At 48.8% G+C, this 19581-nt stretch overlaps 1 protein-coding gene across 2 annotated transcripts in view; it reads right to left on the bottom strand.

Moving 5' to 3' along the window:
- acsbg2 (acyl-CoA synthetase bubblegum family member 2) overlaps positions 1-19581 on the bottom strand; it is a 28892-nt gene that overhangs the window by 4507 nt on the left and 4804 nt on the right. Inside the window, exons 1-13 of one of the 2 annotated variants that reach the window (XM_031574318.2) lie at positions 18303-18542; positions 14214-14352; positions 13825-13898; positions 10467-10738; positions 9708-9796; positions 9153-9273; positions 8455-8535; positions 7727-7876; positions 6548-6724; positions 3581-3762; positions 2444-2686; positions 1561-1778; positions 1107-1246 (exon numbers count right to left, since the gene is read on the bottom strand). In XM_031574318.2, coding sequence (XP_031430178.1) covers positions 1107-1246; positions 1561-1778; positions 2444-2686; positions 3581-3762; positions 6548-6724; positions 7727-7876; positions 8455-8535; positions 9153-9273; positions 9708-9796; positions 10467-10738; positions 13825-13898; positions 14214-14352; positions 18303-18309 — 1893 coding nt within the window. In that variant the 5' untranslated portion in view covers positions 18310-18542. Of the gene's footprint in view, positions 1-1106; positions 1247-1560; positions 1779-2443; positions 2687-3580; positions 3763-6547; positions 6725-7726; positions 7877-8454; positions 8536-9152; positions 9274-9707; positions 9797-10466; positions 10739-13824; positions 13899-14213; positions 14353-18302; positions 18543-19581 lie in introns of those variants that run through there. The other variant, XM_031574319.2, reaches the window with a different exon arrangement.

Raw genomic sequence — 19581 nt, 5'->3', positions numbered from 1 at the left:
AGATATAAGAAAACTGAAGAATAAGAGTTTCTATTGAAACCCAGAGGTCAATATTGGCACCAGTATTTCAAATGAGTAATTGTGATTTATTTCCCCACAAATACATTAAAGAATTTTAATTTCATTAAATGTATTTTCCAATTTTCAATGTGTTGTTTATTGTAACCTGAATGATGGTTTAACCGGTATCCCTATCCTATCAGCTTCAGATAGGGAAGAAGTGCCCCGCTGCTGAGAACTCCAATTAGTATTCCTGTCCACAAGGTGGCAGTACAAACCTCAGAAGAACAGTTTATGACCCTGCAGATCTTCCAAGCAACAGATAAAGATTTCTCATTTATGGGTAAGATAGAGATAGATCTAATCTGTGTTTGACCTCCAAAGATGGTTGACGTCTACATGCCAATGACCAGATAAGATGTTTACAAGAACCATAATCTCCAGCTGCCTTCTCTAAACCATGCTTTATCTGATTTTAAGGACTGCCGTCTTCGCAGTTAAAGCAATATTGCGTAATGTACAATGTGAGCAGTCAACAGCAGTTTGGTCCTTGCGAGTAACTTTCACAAAGTCCGGAGGAATGTCAACACACTGGGAGGTTGCGATTACACAATCTTCTGAGCACCACAGAAATCAAAACTGAATAAATTGTATTTATTGCATTAGATAGGAGCGTCAGCATACTGTGAGTGCAGACATCCTGGCAGTGATATCATAATGGTAAGGTAGTGGTGTTGTTAATGGCATCATAATGGTATTGTGATTAGTAGTACCTTGATGGTGTCATAATGGTATTGTGATTAGTAGTACCTTGATGGTGTCATAATGGTATTGTGATTAGTAGTACCTTGATGGTGTCATAATGGTATTGTGATTAGTAGTACCTTGATGGTGTCATAATGGTATTGTGATTAATAGTACCTTGATGGTGTCATAATGGTATTGTGATTAGTAGTACCTTGATGGTGTCATAATGGTATTGTGATTAGTAGTACCTTGATGGTGTCATAATGGTATTGTGATTAGTAGTACCTTGATGGTGTCATAATGGTATTGTGATTAGTAGTACCTTGATGATGTCATAATGGTATTGTGATTAGTAGTACCTTGATGGTGAGCAGCATGGAGAGGAACTTCCTCTTGTCTCCGATGAGCATGGCGTTACTGATGAGGGGGACCGCCTCCTTTAGAGCGTCCTCTGAGGGCACGGGGGGGATGTTCTCACCGCCGGCCGTAATGATCAGCTCTGTAACACACACACACACACACACACACACACACACACACACACACACACACACACACACACACACACACACACACACACACACACACACACACACACACACACACACACACACACACACACACACACACACACAGGACAGTTAAGCACAAGGGTAGACCCAGTTTGGCTGCACATGAAGACAGCACAGCTCCTGAGAGTGTATCTGTGTGTGTGTGTGTGTGTGTATGTGTGCATCCATCTATCCACGTGTGTGTATACGTGTAGGATGACTTCTGTGCGCGCGAGCGCGTGCGAGAGAGAGAGTCCTGTACCTTTAATGCGTCCGGTGATGAACAGGAAGTCCTGTGGGTCGTGTTTGCCCAGGTCTCCCGAGTGCAGCCAACCGTCTGCGTCCAGCGCCTCCTCCGTCTTGTCGGCCATGTTCAGGTAGCCCATGAAGACGTGTCGGCCCCAGAAGCAGATCTCTCCGTTCCCCTCTGCGTCTGGCTTCACGATCTTAGTCTCACAGCCAGGGATCACCTTCCCACAGCTATACACAGGAGACACACACACACACACACACACACACACACACACACACGCTTTAGCCAACTGTGCCACAGTGGTAAAAGTGTATGCTAGTGATAGGGGGTATATGTACCAGAGGGCAGCAAAAAATGATACGGTGTGTGTGTGTGTGTGTGTGTGTGTGTGCACATAAATGTGTGTGTGTACCTGGTTAAGCGGAAGGCTTCAGGCAGTGAGATGGTGTGTGTGTGTGTGTGTGTGTGTACCTGGTTAAGCTGAAGGCTTCGGGCAGTGAGATGGTGTGTGTGTGTGTGTGTGTGTGTGTGTACCTGGTTAAGCTGAAGGCTTCGGGCAGTGAGATGGTGTGTGTGTGTGTGTGTGTGTGTGTACCTGGTTAAGCTGAAGGCTTCGGGCAGTGAGATGGTGTGTGTGTGTGTGTGTGTGTGTGTGTGTGTGTGTGTGTGTGTGTGTGTGTGTGTGTGTGTGTGTACCTGGTTAAGCGGAAGGCTTCGGGCAGTGAGATGGTGTGTGTGTGTGTGTGTGTGTGTGTGTGTGTGTGTGTGTGTGTGTGTGTGTGTGTGTGTGTGTGTGTACCTGGTTAAGCGGAAGGCTTCGGGCAGTGAGATGGTGTGTGTGTGTGTGTGTGTGTGTGTGTGTGTGTGTGTGTGTGTGTGTGTGTGTGTGTACCTGGTTAAGCGGAAGGCTTCGGGCAGTGAGATGGTGTGTGGGCCGGTGCTCTCACTCATGCCGTAGAGCTCGTAGACGGGGACGTCTAGACTGAGGAAGAACTCCAGCGTGTCCTTGGTGATGGGCGCCGCCCCCGTGTAGCACTTGGTGCAGCGGTCCAGACCCAGAGCCTTGCGGACCTTCCGGAACACCAGCTTCTTGGCCAGGCGGTAGTTGAGGGGCTTCCGGGACATGGCACCATTACTGCAGGGGCAAGAGAGAGGAGACACTTCAGCTTGAGGAAAAGAGAAAACTAAGTCACTTAAAAAAAAACTTTAGTCAGTCAGCTTGGCCAGATAATCATTTCTAGCTGATCATAATCTAACTGTTTGGGTACAGCTGCCATCGTGTCAAACATGGGAGGCAACCAGGGGAATATGTGAAAAAAATAGATGGCTATGTAGAAAAAAACTGAAAAAAGAAATCGGAAAAACAATCACGAAGCCAATGCAGATGCTTTCAGGCAAGATCCTTGTTCCCAGCGGACGTCGCTAGCTGTGTCAGTGTGCAGCGGGTATCGCTAGCTGTGTCAGTGTGCAGCGGGTATCACTAGCTGTGTCAGTAAACAGCGGTTGTCACTAACTGTGACAGTGAGCAGCGGGTGTCGCTAGCTGTGACAGTGTGCAGCGGACGTCGCTAGCTGTGTCACAGGGCCAGGGGTGTTTGGAGCGTCGCTCGCTGTGCAGTTGACCTGGTTTCAGTTCTCGCTTCCCTTAGTGTGGGAAGCAGCCCGTCAGAGAGCAACTACATGCACAGAGAGAACTGCATGAGACACACAGGCCTCTACACAACAACACCAACATGGAGACCACAGAACCTTAGTGCTGCTGTAACACACTTATGAAAGAGAAAACTAACGAGGCCCCTAAAGGTTGCTGCTGTGAGATTCTGTGCTCATTTGAAATGGCTAGAAGGTTAAGATCTCTCTTCTTTACTTGTGCATTGTTAACAGTGCATCACACCAACATCTCACTTGCCTGCTTGTTTTCAGTTAATCAGGAGATATTATTTCGGACTCATGCATACCAAGAGTTAAATAAGTGCATTTAGGGCGGAGGCGTCTGAAGACGACGGAGGTCTGGTTTGAGCAGGACTCACCGCTCCATCTTGCTGAGGTTGGTCTGCAGGCCCACGTCTTTGGCCCAGGACGCCACCTTCCTCCTGACGGTGGAGGACTTGGCCCCGACCGACTTCATCTTCTCCTGCATCTTCTCCCAGACGCGGGGAACGCCCATGAACGCCGTGGGCCGGATCTCACGCAGCGTGTTGGCCAGAGAACCCTGAGAGAGGGGGAGGGAGGTAGGGAGGGAGAGAGGGAGGGTTGGAGAAAGAGAAAGAGGAAGAAAAAGAGATGTAGGGGTCAGAGAGAACGCAGAGGAAAGACGACAAATTGACCCAGACTGAACAGTCAATGTTTGCACTCCGATGACATGACACTTGTGTAACTGATTAAAGCTCTATGGTCATTCTGATGGTTTGAACTACAGTGCACTCAGATGACATTAATCAGTTACACAAGTTTAGAGTTCTATGGTCATTCTGATGGTCTGAACTCCAGTGCACTCCGATGACATTAAACTTGTGTAACTGATTAAAGCTCTATGGTCATTCTGATGGTCTGAGTGCACACTTCTGAGTGCACTCCGATGCAGGGAGTGTAAGGGCACACTGCTCACACAGTGAGGGGGGTCTGACCGACAGCAGCTCGGGCTCACTGCTCACACAGTGAGAGGGGTCTGACAGACAGCAGCTCGGGCTCACTGCTCACACAGTGAGAGGGGTCTGACAGACAGCAGCTCGGGCTCACTGCTCACACAGTGAGGGGGATCTGACCGACAGCAGCTCGGGCTCACTGCTCACACAGTGAGAGGGGTCTGACCGACAGCAGCTCGGGCTCACTGCTCACACAGTGAGGGGGATCTGACCGACAGCAGCTCGGGCTCACTCAGACTCAGACTCACACAGCACAGAGAGGGAAAGCACACCAGATGGGGTGGGGGGCAAAACGAGTCAAGGAGAACAGATGGAAAGAGAAGTTGATCTGTTCCAAACCCCCCCCCCCCCCCCCCCCCCCCGAGACAGCTGCTCTGACTTCCTAAGGAAGGAATGCATGACAGTGGAGGCCAAGTGTGGGGAACATGCACATGTGTGTGTGTGTGTGTGTGTGTACACATGTGTGTGTGTGTGTGTGTGTGTGTGTGTGTGGGCGTGTACACATGTGTGTGTGTGGGTGTGTGTGTGTGTGCACGTGTGTACACATGTGTGTGTTTGTGTTCTTCATGAATATCATTTTAAGCCACGTCAGCACAGCACAGCTGCCATCACATGAGGTTCTTCCCTGCCCTGGCGCAGAAGGTCCCTGACTGCAATGGAGTGGTGTGTGTGTGTGTGTGTGTGTGTGTGTGTGTGTGTGTGTGTGCTCGTGTTCAAGGATAACTGAACGCCTGAGGGTCAGCACGTACGCCACCAGCTGGCTCCTGGACAGAAGCACACACACACGCACACACACACACACACACACACACACACACACACACACACACACACACACACACACACACACACACACACACACACACACACACCACTCCTGGACAGAAGCACACAGCAGTCAGGCCATCAGCTCAGCGATCACAGCAGTCAGGTCATCATCTCCGCGATCACAGGAGTCATGAGTCTGATGCCTGGCAATGCTGTGCCAGTGTGTGTGTGTGTGGCAATGCTGTGCCAGTGTGTGTGAAGAAACAGTTTTGGTGTTTGCACGAGCGTGTGTGTGTAGTGTTGCTTCATAGGATGGTTTGCACTCTTAATGAGGTCTTTGGTTTACAGAGAGTTTTTAAAATCAAGGCCAAGATCAATATTTTACATCGATACTTTTGATGCCAATGACAACATTTCTATGACCACACAACTATTTCATCATGCAGGTCAGGTCAGACGTGATGCTGCCAGCGCCCCCAGTCCCCTGATGTAGATATGATTGACAGACTGAAGATATGATTGACAGACTGAAGGTCAGACAGATCGCTCTGCCAAGCCCCATGTACAGTACTCCTCCCCTCTCCCCCTACAGTTAAATGATTAACGTTATCGGGGCAGGGAGACAGAGTAGAGTCAAGGAAAGAAGACTTCACACCTTGTATAACTTCTCCGTATGGATCGTGTGAATTAGATTGTATGCTTGTATCGTTGACGAGGAGTGATGTTGCCCATGGTTGTTAATGTGCAGCCTGGGGTAGTATGGCCATAGTGTCCTTGAAAGCAAATCTGATTCTGCTGTGTAAATATATAAACTCACAGAGCAGTACGTATGGACCAAGATGGATAGATGGTTGTTAGAATTTAACAGATAGCTGTTAATGTGTAGTTGCCAGAGAACAAATTCGATGACACTGCAATTACAAATCGCTGGCAATCTTGGTTCAACCCTCCAACATAATGGGGATAGGCATTATTTGCAGTATATAGCTTTATAAATATTGAACTGTATATAGACCATCACTGTGAGTTTTGATGCAACTTCGTAATGACACGTGTTTATGTATCCTAAAATTACACTGATAGACATAGATGCAAGGTGTGTATACGCGTGTGTGGTAAGGATCAAATAGATCCACAAGGTGTGACCAGCAGACGAGGAGTGTGTTGTCTTTGTGTCTGTAAATGCTGTGTGTCAGAGTCCTGCATCCACGCTGAAGATTGAGTTCAAGTTAAAGTGTACGTGTCAGCGTGTGTACGGCACGCTGCCCTGATTGGACCCTTCAGAGAAGAGGGAGAGCCCCACATCCACGCTGAAGATTAAGTTCAAGTTAAAGTGTACCTGTCAGCGTGTGAGGGGGAGCCCCACTAATAGTGTCAATTAAAGTTGGGCCAAAGAGCCGCTAATCTGGAGCTAAACTGGATTACACAACAGGTTTAATTTAATAAGATTAGCGTACTGGGCTGGGGGCAGGGAGGCAGTGCTGTGGAGGCTAGCCTCACACACACACACACACACACACACACACACACACACACACACACACACACACACACACACACACGCTCTCTCTCTCTCAAACTCACCTTCAGAGCGTCCGGTTGGGCAAAGTAAGTTGCCCCGCCCACCTTGATGGTGAGCCAGATGTCAATCATCTGTGCTGCGATGTGGCTGAGGGGCAGGTAGCTGACCACCACCTCCGGAGACTTGTCTGCGTCGGCCAGACGCACCCTACGGCCCGTGGCGAACGCCGTCCACGTCAGCTGCAGGGAAAACCCACGAGCAGTAAGGATCACCACATTCACTATGGACTTCACCCGTGTACTGCCACAGTCACAATGTGTGTGTTCTAGAATGAGAACAGTGACGGGGGACAGTATTCTAGAATGTCATGGCAGGCAAGGAGGGGGAGTAAGGGTAGTCAAGATAGTCATGTGGTGTGGGCCCGGATCTGGCAGCTACCGAGGTTAGGGCCCTTGAGTGGATGGAACTGCTAATGAGAGAACCACATGGTCCAAAGGGTTCTGGCCCCTTTCCGGCAGTTCCTACGCTTTCCACGGCTGGAATTTTTCCAGAACTTCTAATCCATGGCTGTACTTTTTGCACCCCCCCCCCCCTTGCATACATGTATTGCATGACAGCTCAAGATTAAAAAGTGACATCTCCACAGCTAAATATATTTATATTGTATGGCAGTCTCAGCCCTTAGGGCTGTCATGTCTGAGTAACACCTTTGGGCTGGTCTATGTGGAAGGTAACATTGGCGCAAAACAGGGATACATATTATGGGATGGCAGGGTGAGGCCCCATGCGATCATGGTTACGCACGACTCCTTGGGCTGTCTAGTAGTGCTGAACACAAGCACTATGGGACGTATTATGGGATGGCGATCCAAGTCCTTATGAGGTCATGGCTGGGCATGACTGCTTTAGGCTAGATGTAACTTAGTAACATAAGTGTGAGGGATTATTATGGGATGGCGATCCAAGTCCTTATGAGGTCATGGCTGGGCATGACTGCTTTAGGTTAGATGTAACTTAGTAATACAACAGAGTGATGGATATTATGGGATGGGGATCTGAGCATGACTCCTTTGGGGCTGAAGGTAACTTAGTAACATAAGTGAGTGAGGGATTATTATGGGATGTCTGTGGTCCCATACATAGTTGTGGCTGAGCATGACTCTGTTTCGGCCGGAGGTTAGTTAATAATGTTAATGCGATTGATGGATGGATATTATGGGATGGCGGTCTGAGGCCCTTACGTTGTCGTGGCTCAGCATGACTCCCTTGGGCTGTCCGGTGGTGCCCGACGTGTAGATCAGGGTGCAGCACTGGTTGGGCTTCTGGGACGAGATGATGGCGTCCAGCTGCTCTTCCGGCTCCTCCTTCCCCAGCTCCAGAAACTCCGCCCACTGTGGGTCACATGACCAGAGGCGTCAGAACATCTTTATACTGCCGTACTGGGTTGCCCTTTCCCAAAAGCGCTGTTGTGCAAGTGCCATCCATAAAAGACACGGTCTCAGGTTGAACCCTCGCTCTCCTGATTACCCCATGGTGCTTACACAAGAGTGCTTTCACAAGAGTGCTGTTGGGACACGAGGGTTGGCTCTGCATGGTGCATTTTCACACTGACAGGAGAGGAGCTCGGGGGTTGGGGCTGCTCAGGTGAGCACTGACAGGTGAGGAGCTCAGGTGAGCAGACTGGTTCTGCAGAGAACAATGTACCGATACAGTTGGAAAGACCACAGCGCTCTCTGTTTGAACTGAATCAAGAACACAAGATGGGTCTTAAACTGGTTTAACTAGCAAGACTGGAATTGGATTGGAATGTGGATACATGTTTTTGAGGAGACACTGTGGAGTATTAACAAGAGTATCACATCATACCATATATAGACATACATCACATACACCATATATAGACATACGTACATCACATACACCATACAACCACACACACATATATATATATATATATATATGTATCTACCGTGTAGAGATTTGGTCTCTTCTCCTTGAGTTCGTCTTTGTATTGGATGATGGCTTTCAGGTGTGGGAGCTGATCCTGGACCTGAGACGACACACACACACACACACACACCACACAGACACAGACACACACACACACACACACAAACACAGGCCAGATAAACAGATTTGTGAGTGTCCTGCCAAGTGTAAATTGAATTGAGTGTGAATGTGTAAAGGCGATCTGATGTGGTCATGTGACGCGTGTGAATGTGTAAAGGCGATCTGATCTGGTCATGTGACGCGTGTGAATGTGTAAAGGCGATCTGATGTGGTCATGTGACGCGTGTGAATGTGTAAAGGCGATCTGATCTGGTCATGTGACGCGTGTGAATGTGTAAAGGCGATCTGATGTGGTCATGTGACGCGTGTGAATGTGTAAAGGCGATCTGATGTGGTCATGTGACGCGTGTGAATGTGTAAAGGCCATCTGATCTGGTCATGTGACGCGTGTGAATGAGTAAAGGCCATCTGATCTGGTCATGTGACGCGTGTGAATGTGTAAAGGCGATCTGATGTGGTCATGTGACGCGTGTGAATGTGTAAAGGCCATCTGATCTGGTCATGTGACGCGTGTGAATGTGTAAAGGCGATCTGATGTGGTCATGTGACGCGTGTGAATGTGTAAAGGCGATCTGATGTGGTCATGTGACGCGTCACCTGCAGGATCTTCTGCAGCTGTTTGTGGTTCTCCACCACCAGGATGTTGGCCTGGCAGTTCTCCGCCACGTACTGGCACGCTTCTGGGGAGTTGGTAGTGTAGATGCCCACGGCAAACCCCCTGCACAACAACCAGCGTGGCATTAAGCATTAAACAGCTCTACACAACCAGCATGGCATTAAGCATTAAACAGCTCTACACAACCAGCATGGCATTAAACATTAAACAGCTCTACACACCCAGCGTGGCATTAAGCATTAAACAGCTCTACACAACCAGCATGGCATTAAACAGCCCTGCACAATCAGCATAATATATACACATATATATAGTAAGTATAATAATCATCATCAGTCAAATATATATTTATACATACATATTTACACATGCATATATAAATGCATATATGCGACGACCTCAGTTTACAACCTGCATGTGTGTGTCTCAATTACGGCTACACCTGCCCTCACACACACACACACACACACACACACACACACACACACACACACACACACACACACACACACACACGTATGAGAGTACATGCTCACCCTGCCAGGATGGCTCCGATGTCAGCGATGAACCACTCAGCTGAGTTGAAGCCGAGGATGCCAACCCCATGGTAGCGCTCCAGGCCAAGCTGTTGAGACACACACACAGACACACACACACACACACACACACACACACACACACGAGATACCAGCACAGACAGCTTTAAATATGACAATATTATTCACTTTCACAGCAGATTCCCCTATGCTTCCCATTGTACCCTCTTCCTTTCTGCAGTTTGAAGAAGAACAGTTCAGAAGCATCTCCTTTAAGTGTGACAGCCACTCAGCTAAGCTTTAAAAGCCCACAGACAAGGAAACAACTCACACCTTTAAAAGAACAATCTAATATTTACAAACTTTTATTTTGCTTTTCTCCCAAACTAATTCACCAAAATATCTTCACTTTCTCAGTCTACAGTTAACTGGGCATCGGATGTGTCGTTTTTCATCCATTTGCTATTTAAATGGGAGCTTTTGGCCAGAGGTGTAGTACTCCCAGTGTTATTCACACACACACACACACACACACACACACACACCTTCAGGAAGCTCTTAGCAGCGTTGCGGCAGCTCTGGTAGTACTCCCAGTGTTATTCACACACACACACACACACACACACACACACACACACACACACACCTTCAGGAAGCTCTTAGCAGCGTTGCGGCAGCTCTGGTAGTACTCCCAGTGTTATTCACACACACACACACACACACACACACACACACACACACACACACACACACACACACCTTCAGGAAGCTCTTAGCAGCGTTGCGGCAGCTCTGGTAGTACTCCCGGTAGTTCATGCTCTTCCACTGCTCCCCCTCCTTCCAGCCGAGGGCGGTGTATCCCCCGAAGCGCTCCACCGTGCCGCAGATCATCTGGTCCACGGTCAGCGGCACCTCGGCCCCCGGTCCCGACTCGGACATCCTCAGCTTCACCTCGCCGTCGCCGCGCGTGGTCCACAAGCCCGTGCCCTCCGACGACGCCACGGCCAGGGAGTTGGGACGCGGGGCGATGGCTGCGGAGAGGAGCAGGTTGGCTTTATCAGTGGACTGTCTTTACTTATTCATCTTAGTAACGTCACCAAGCGTCGACATACAGGAGGATCGCAAGGCTAGGAGCGCCGTATGGGCCAAAGACACAGTTTATAGTAGTTTACAGGAAAGAGCCCATACGTGCTCAACAAGAACAACTCTTGCGTGTGTAAGAACATAGACACACTCTTGCGTGTGTAAGAACATAGACACACTCTTGCGTGTGTAAGAACATAGACACACTCTTGCGTGTGTAAGAACATAGAAACACTCTTGTGTGTGTATGTGTATGTGTGTGTGTGTGTCTGTTAGAGGGGGCTTAGTCTCCCCAGACTCAGTGGAGTGGGTTGGCACCAGACCAGGGCCATACCCCCTCTAGAACCAGCTGCCATCTGGGTTCAGATGCCACAGACTGGGCTGTGTGAGGGCCTGCTGAGTGCTGACACCCGTGCCGTCAACACTTCTGGGACACAAGGAAGGAAGGGCAGACCCAGTCCAGCTCTCACCCCCTACCCTCACTCACACAGTGTCTCTCATCAGTGTCTCAGTGTCACTCATACACCCCCCCCCCCCCCCCCCCCCCCCCCACACACACACACACACACACAAGAAATCACACATGGCCACTGAAAATGCTCGCAAAATCACCCATTCACAAACACACTCAAGAAATCTTATATAAGTGCACACACACACACACACACACACACACACACACACACACACACACAATCCCCCTCCTCTCCAGGCATCGTGACTCACACTTTGATGTCACCATCTCCCCATGCAGCAGTGATGACAGTACCCATGACTGGCCTTGCATCACCACGGAAACACACACTAAGCTCTGATCAGGGGATCAATACTACTGAAACACACGCTAAACTCTGATTAGGGGATCAATACTACTGAAACACACGCTAAGCTCTGATTAGGGGATCAATACTACTGAAACACACGCTAAACTCTGATTAGGGGCCAGTGACACGACATTATGCTGCTAATATCAATCTGTGTTTACCGAGACACCTGGATTATGGATGAATTAAGAGAATAGTGAGGAAGCTTGCCATTCCTTACAGCCATTTGTATATTACTATATTATAATATTATAATATATATTTGTATATTACTAGAATTGAATGGACTGACAAAAGCCCACACTCCAACAAGATAACTAGACAAAACAGCATGGCCAAAAATCTATAAGAAAACACATTTTATTTAAATATTGAGATAAAAAAAATGACACAGAGCGCAACTAAAGCGGTCTAATCCACGCCGCCAACTTCGACAGTAAACCCCTGACACACAGGTCCAGGGGAAACATATGGACTGGTGTGTGTCGAGTCGAGTGAATCTGAGGCTGATCCTCATGTGACACACTCCACTGACCCAGGCCGGCAGCTCAGTTGGCCAACCCTATTACTCTATTACCACCACCACCACCACCACCACCACCACCACCACCACCAACAACAACAACAACAACAACAACAACGGCAGCAGCAGCAGGAGGAGGAACCGGCCAGCGGAACTTTCTGGAGTCGTGCAGAGAGGGGGGAATGCGGTGTTGTTCTGCAGCTGCTGAGTGGTTCAACAGTCTGTGTAAACAAGGTCACCGCGCATCGGGGATCCTGTGCACTTCAAACATCGTGCAGAGGTCAACAACCAGCAGAGGTCACGCACATACCGGCACAGGGTAAACACACCCTCCACAAAGGCCACAAACACATAGCAGTCACCAGTAGTGACAGCCAGATGCTGTACTAGAGTATAACTGGGAGATAATAAAACATCAAATGGCCCCACCTAGCTTATTCTTAATTTGATGAGGTGAAGATTACACAAAACCAATATGGTGGCTGTAATGTAGAGGAACACAGAGGAACTTTCCTTTGTGGTAAGGCACAGGGACACTAGATAAAGACCGCTGACGTGGCAGGTAAGGCCAAAGAAAAGCACGCCTTCCCATTGTCCCACAATCCCTATCAGCAGGAAGTGATGTCGCTGGCCTGAGCTCAGCGCTGGAAACAGGACACAGGGGGCAGGAGCAGGAAGTGACCCTGAACTGAGCCAGAGCGCCGGCTTCCTGTTCCTGCCCAACACCCTGTCATACAGTCACCCCATTGGCTCATTGGTCATGAGTCATAGGTGAGTCACATGTCACATTCTGAGTATGACAGAGCGCTCATCTCTGACCAGGCAATCACATGCTCAGATCTGACAGCAGGGTAATTGGCTGGGAAAGAACCATTTGATGTATTATTATTATTGTTATTATTATATTATATAATAGTCTGGTCACAGTGTTATCATGTGTCAGAAGTGTGTGTGAAAGCATTTGAGGGAAGGCTATACAACATTTAACCTACCTCTTTTTGCACCTGTTGGGGGCCATATAAAAAGTGTGTGTACACACTGCTATCATGACAGGCAGCTCACCGTGTGAGTGTGTGTGTGTGTGTGTGTGTGTGTGTGTGTGTGTGTGTGTGTGTGTGTGTGTGTGTGTCTACACAACGAAAAAAAAAAGTTTCAGTTGAAATCCAAACAAGATACCAGTCGTAATCTAGGCACCCACCGCTACTGAAATATAGAAGGTTGATTGATTAAAGATTTTTTTATCTATAAATGTTTATAACCGTTTGTCACTTTTTTTAATCGCGGGGGCGGAACTAGGGAACATTACGATACAGTTTTAGTGTGTTTCTATAATAATATTGTGTGCGAGTCATGAGCCAAGACTTAGTGTGTGTGTGTGTGTGTATGTATGCTAGGTTTTTGGCATTGTTAAACAAAAACAAACCTGACACTTCAGTGTTTGTTGAAAGGGTATACAAAATGTAACCTGGAAGCGTGTGTGTATGGAGGGCTATGTAAAGGATCATCTACGTGTGTGTGTGTGTGTGAGCATTTGATGGAAGGCTATCTAACCTACCTCTTTTTGAACCTGTTGGGGGCCTTATAAAAACAGTGTGTACACACTGCTAGCACGACAGCTCATCGTGTGAGTGTGTGTGTGTGTGTGTGTGTGTGTGTGAGAGTGTGTGTGTGTGTTTGCATTGCTGACCTTGTGACTGTGTGCTTTGTTGGTGATTGGTTTCTTCCTCTTTCTCGCAGGTCGACTCCTCCTCTGACGACTCGCTGGAAAGTACAGGGGAAAAGGAAGGGAGAAGGGGGGGGGGGGGGTTAATTCCCAGAATCAATTCCGTTTTGGATTAGCATCAATATCAATTTGGGGAATCCCCCCCCCCCCCTCTATAAAACAACAACATACACCAAGAGATGAAATTGCATCTAGCCTGAATCATCTAGCCTCTAGCAGTCACTCAGACATTCTGACATGAACAACTCTAATTCATCTGGTAAAGTGCTGTGATATAGGACATCAACAGCAGGAACAAGAGGAGGAGGAGGAGGAGGAGGAGGAGGAGGAAGAGTAAGCAGAGTGTTCCTCACTTGGCTGCGGACTCCGCGGTGACGTCCTCGAGGGAGGCGGCGCTGTCCCCCGTCCCGCAGGACTGCAGGTAGCTGGCGTCACCCGCGGAGGGGTCCATCACCATGGCAGTGGACATGGAGGTGGGCTCGCACGCAGTCACTGTGAGGGACGGACAACAGGTGCGTCCACAGGTGAGTTTATTGCTTTATGGAGCCTCCTCTGACGGCATACACTCACTCACAGAGAGTCAGTTAACCGTGTGTGTGTGTGTGTGTGTGTGTGTGTGTGTAGACACATGGCTTTATGATGACGGATGATGCCTGTGACAGAATTAGCTCATGCAAACTAAATATTATGTTCCTGTAAGAGGCAGTGAGAGAGAGAGAGGTGGAAAGATAAAAACATGGATTCAAAAACAAAACAAACAAACAGATAATTTACTCCCTGGTAACTCATGGAAAAAAAAAAACCCTAATACATGGTCTCCCTCTCTCTCTGACACACAACTCCACCTCGAGCACATGAAGGCCTTCCCCACCTGTCTGCACTGCTGGCTTTGGCTCCTCATACTGGACCCTTTATTGGATTTCACATCCATGCCAGGACACAGAGAGTCAGTTAACCGTGTGTGTGTGTGTGTGTGTGTGTGTGTGTGTGTGTGTGTGCCAGGCGGAGCTGACCCACAGAGATTTACTGCTTACTGAGGACGACCCAGTCAGCACTATGGCAACGGACCGACGGCCAAGGCCACTGGTCAAGCAGCTCGCCAGAAGCTAGGGTGAGACGGACGTAACGATGACAGACGCTGAGAGTGAAGGGGTCAGGGGTCACCGCGGTGACGGGGGACCACAAGGCACAGCAGCTGACCTGAGCACTTCTCACTGCGGCGCAACATGCTTGTCAGTAGAGAAATGCATACTGAGGTTCATGAATGTGTGAGTCACGGGTCACGGGTGAGGTCAGGGGTCATTAGAGGTGACCTACAGTATGTACACTCCAGCCATGACAACTCTATTGCCATTCATAAAGACGACACAACTCTATTACCATTCATAAACACACACTGATGAAGACGACACAACTCTATTACCCTTCATGAAGACGACACAACTCTATTACCATTCATAAAGACACACCGATGAAGACGACACAACTCTATTACCATTCATAAAGACACACCGATGAAGACGACACAACTCTATTACCATTCATAAAGACACACCGATGAAGACGAGTTAGACGACACAACTCTATTACCATTCATAAACACACACCGATGAAGACGACACAACTTTAGACAGATGAAGACAACAAGGCTTAATGGCTAATGCCCACTCTAAGTCTTTAATTCAGGGACTGCATGAGTGAGCCAGGGAACGTGAGCAGGCTCATGAAATACCCCGTGCCTCACACGCAACCAAATGACACGAACGGCAATTTGTCTCTGACCTCTTTTTTTTTTTTTTAAATGACCATCTTTGTTCAGCAGAATGTGCTGGTTGGTTCTGTTGATTAACAGTGTTGGCCATCTGAACCTCTGAGATCCAAGGAAATGCCATGACAACGGAGCGTGAATCTTCTGATGATCTCAGCACCACAGGCCTGCCGCTCAGCACACTACCGAATTCCACTCTCCACACTCGCCTCTCCCAAACCAGACCGCTTCTGAACTTTATGCAGGGATATTTTTGGTCTCGTCTCAACCCAATTAAAGCAGCATCAGCATCAGCGTCTGCAGCCCTGCTCTCTGCTCCAGAGGACACAACCAGCCCCATATTAACACGAACCCTCCATCCTCCAGACAACACAACCAGCCCATATTAACACAACCAGCCCCACATTAACACAACCCCTCCGTCGTCCACATTAACCCTCCATCTTCCAAGGGTTCAGCATGAAGGCTGACATGTTTTAAGTGGAATGTGCTCTTCAACCCCCCCATCTGTAATGAATGGGTGATACTAGGGGGGAGGGGGGGGGTTCCACTGGGTTGTGTCATTCCTCACGCCTAGATTGCATGACCACACACACACACACACACACACACACACACACACACACACACACACACACACACACACACACACACACACACACACACACACACACACACACAGCTGCTCCATTAGACACAGGGTTTTGGGGCAGGGGCTCACACTCCAAACATTCCTCAGTCAAAACTCCCCCAGGACATCCTCCAGCATCTGGCCCCGCCTGGCCCATCTCTCTCTTTCTCTTTCTCTGGCCCCCTCATCCCCCTCTCTTTCTCTCCCCCATCTCTCTTTCTCTGGCCCCCTCATCCCCCTCTCTTTCTCTCCCCATCTCTCCCCCATCTCTCTTTCTCTGGCCCCCTCATCCCCCTCTCTTTCTCTCCCCATCTCTCTTTCTCTGGCCCCCTCATCCCCCTCTCTTTCTCTCCCCATCTCTCTTTCTCTGGCCCCCTCCCCCTTCTCTCTGTCCCTCTAATGACGAAACTCGAGTAGGTGCCACCTGACCTGGCCACTAGCCACCTGACCTTACATTAGCCCAGAGGAGGGCCCACTCAGTCCGTTAGAGCACCAAATACTCACAACCACGGATAGCACATTAAAAGTCAAAATTGTTTTATTTTATTCCTCCAGCCTTAGTAACTGATACCCAATGTCTTCTGTTGATGGTCTAATCAGTTGTGAACAGACCTGCTCTGTTTCCTGGTCCTATAGAAGTGCTGCTTGTTCAGCGGGGCTAATTGTTTTGCTTCCCTCTTTGGCGTTACCCTACGGGGATCTTCCCCAAATGAGACTCCTGGGAACCATGGACACCTCAGCCTCAGCCTCAGCGCACACACACACACACACACACACACACGCACACACACACACACACAGCACTACTGACATCACCAGTCGCAGGGTAAGATGACCTTCATCTGTGCTCCAGAGAGCTGAGCAAAGCTTGATGAGAAAATTGCGCACATACACACACACACACACAGACGCTCCCACTGTTGCTCATGGACACACAGCATTAACACACACACGTGCCCCACTGTTGCTCATGGACACACAGCATCAACACACACACACACACACACACACACACACACACACACTCGCTCACCCACACTGGGTGGAAAATGCTATGCTACAGGCTGAATTAGCGCCCTGCACGGTCATGTGTGTAGGGGGTGGGAGGTATGCAGCTCACCCCCTCTGCTATGGAGGATAGCATTATCAAACGGCAGCTGGGTGGAGGGGAGGGGTCCATCCCACGCCAGGGAAACCCCCCTTACACACACACAGCCACACCCAGCTCCTGAGATCCACACAGACCAACCGACACACACAAGCAGAACACTGATGTACAGAGGCTGGGGGGGGGGGGCACCACCTCTAATGCCTAGACCAGATTCTGGATGACCCATTCCCCTGGTCTGGATGTCCGGTCCAGCTAATGCTGGCTTGTGATGGCAGTCTGTACGGCAGCCAGATCACAGCCTGCTGCTGCTGCTGCATCTCAACCAACGGATGGCCATCAGTGAGCATGTGCTCCTCCCAGCACAGACCGGCTCCACACACTAACCAGGCAGGGGATGCAGGGTGCTGCCTGTGGCTTCTGTATCTACACACAAGCGCTCGCTCTCTCTCTCTCTCTCTCTCTCTCTCTCTCTCTCTCTCTCTCTCTCTCTCTCTCTCTCTCTCTCTCTCTCTCTCTCTCTCTCTCTCTCTCTCTCTCTCTCTCTCTCTCTCTCTCTCTCTCTCTCTCTCTCTCTCTCTCTCTCTCTCTCTGTGTGTGTGTGTGTGTGTATGATCACATGCAACAATGTCACAAAAAAGCCTGAGCCAAGATCCTCATATCAAATGTGATCAAACACTCTTGCAATACATTAATCACAGACTGTAGCCTCACAAGAACATCCCTGTCTCTCTCCCTCTCCCTGTCTCAAGAGCCCCACCTTTCACATCTCTGCATGACATGCATCTACAGAACATATGCTGAAATCTGAAATTCAAATCAATATTACCATTTCATGTGAAAGTTAACGGTTATTAGTCACATTTGTCTAAATTCAAAGGAACGGTAACATACACCAGGTTCTCAAATGAAGAATGTCCAAATGAAAGACTCACAGTGCATCCTTGGAATGATGTGGTTTCCCTGGAAAGCGTCTTTTTAAAATGAAAGCTGTTTTTAGGGAGCTTTATGAACACCGGGTGTTTCGAACTGCTGGTCGACTGAAATATGCAAGCCTCCCCTACCGCCTTTCCGACTGACTAGAACACATCACTCATCTCACACACACATTCACTCGGCTTTCGGCTTTCCCGCTAGCCACACCCTCCCAGATACCCAAGCCCCCCCATACCCACTCTACTTCCTCAAACACACACTTCCCACACCAGACATCCTGCATTCCGCTCGTCCTGATTGGCTGAATCATCTCACACCACAAAGCTCACGTTCCAAATATGGAGGCTAGGGCTCCATTGAAGGCAGCGTGGGCGGGGCTAGCCTTTCCATCCCCCCGCTCACACACACACACACACACACACACTCCTGCTGGCCATGCAAATGCAGAGGGGTTACTATAGGACACACAGCTGGGGTGATTTTGTGCGCATCCACCTAGGCTGGGACTGCGTGGCCACAGCTGCACTGTCTCATGATGTCCCCTCATGAACATCCCCAACACAAGACAGGGGGAAGCAGGGCGAGGTGCAAGTCTTTAGAGATCACACCAGTGAGCAGACCTACTTTAACCTGATGAGTCTTTAGAGATCACACCAGGGAGCAGACCTACTTTAACCTGATGATCGATGGGGAACGGAAAAAACAAAACACACATTTTTTAATAATAATAATAAAAAAAAAACATTTAAATAATTATAATAATTCAATCTCAACTGTGAAAGTAAAGACTTAACACTTCAGTGGATAAAATTGGTATATATGCATTCACACACACACAAGCGTTCTGCTTTCATGTTGCATGTGAAAATAGCCAGGTGGATGGTTATCTTACGAGTGTTGCATCTCAGACCACACATTTCACGTCCCTTCATTTAGCTGGTTACAAAAGCCAAGGTCAGTAAAGGGCAGGTGTGCACTGCTTGATCGGCATGTGCACACACACACTGACAATGGAAGCCATGGCTCTACCTCTCAAGCATGTTGCAATAGCGTCTACCTCTCAAGCATGCTGCTCTTCCTGCTCAGAATCACACCTCCGCACTGATACCGATACCTCGGAGCTAAAGGAGTATCCCAGGCCGTCTTCAGTCCTGAGGTGTGCGTCAGAGCAGGTTAGTCGGTCAGACAGCTCCTTCCTGTGTTTCCTGTTTCAGCACGCCGCCTTACTGGCCAATAGAGAACAAAATAGAAGGGAAAACCTCACTGAATTGAAGGTGC

The sequence above is a fragment of the Clupea harengus genome, chromosome 10 (assembly GCF_900700415.2).
Source record: "Clupea harengus chromosome 10, Ch_v2.0.2, whole genome shotgun sequence".
Taxonomy (NCBI): Eukaryota; Metazoa; Chordata; class Actinopteri; order Clupeiformes; family Clupeidae; genus Clupea; species Clupea harengus.
This window is presented reverse-complemented; position numbering and strand designations above follow the sequence as displayed.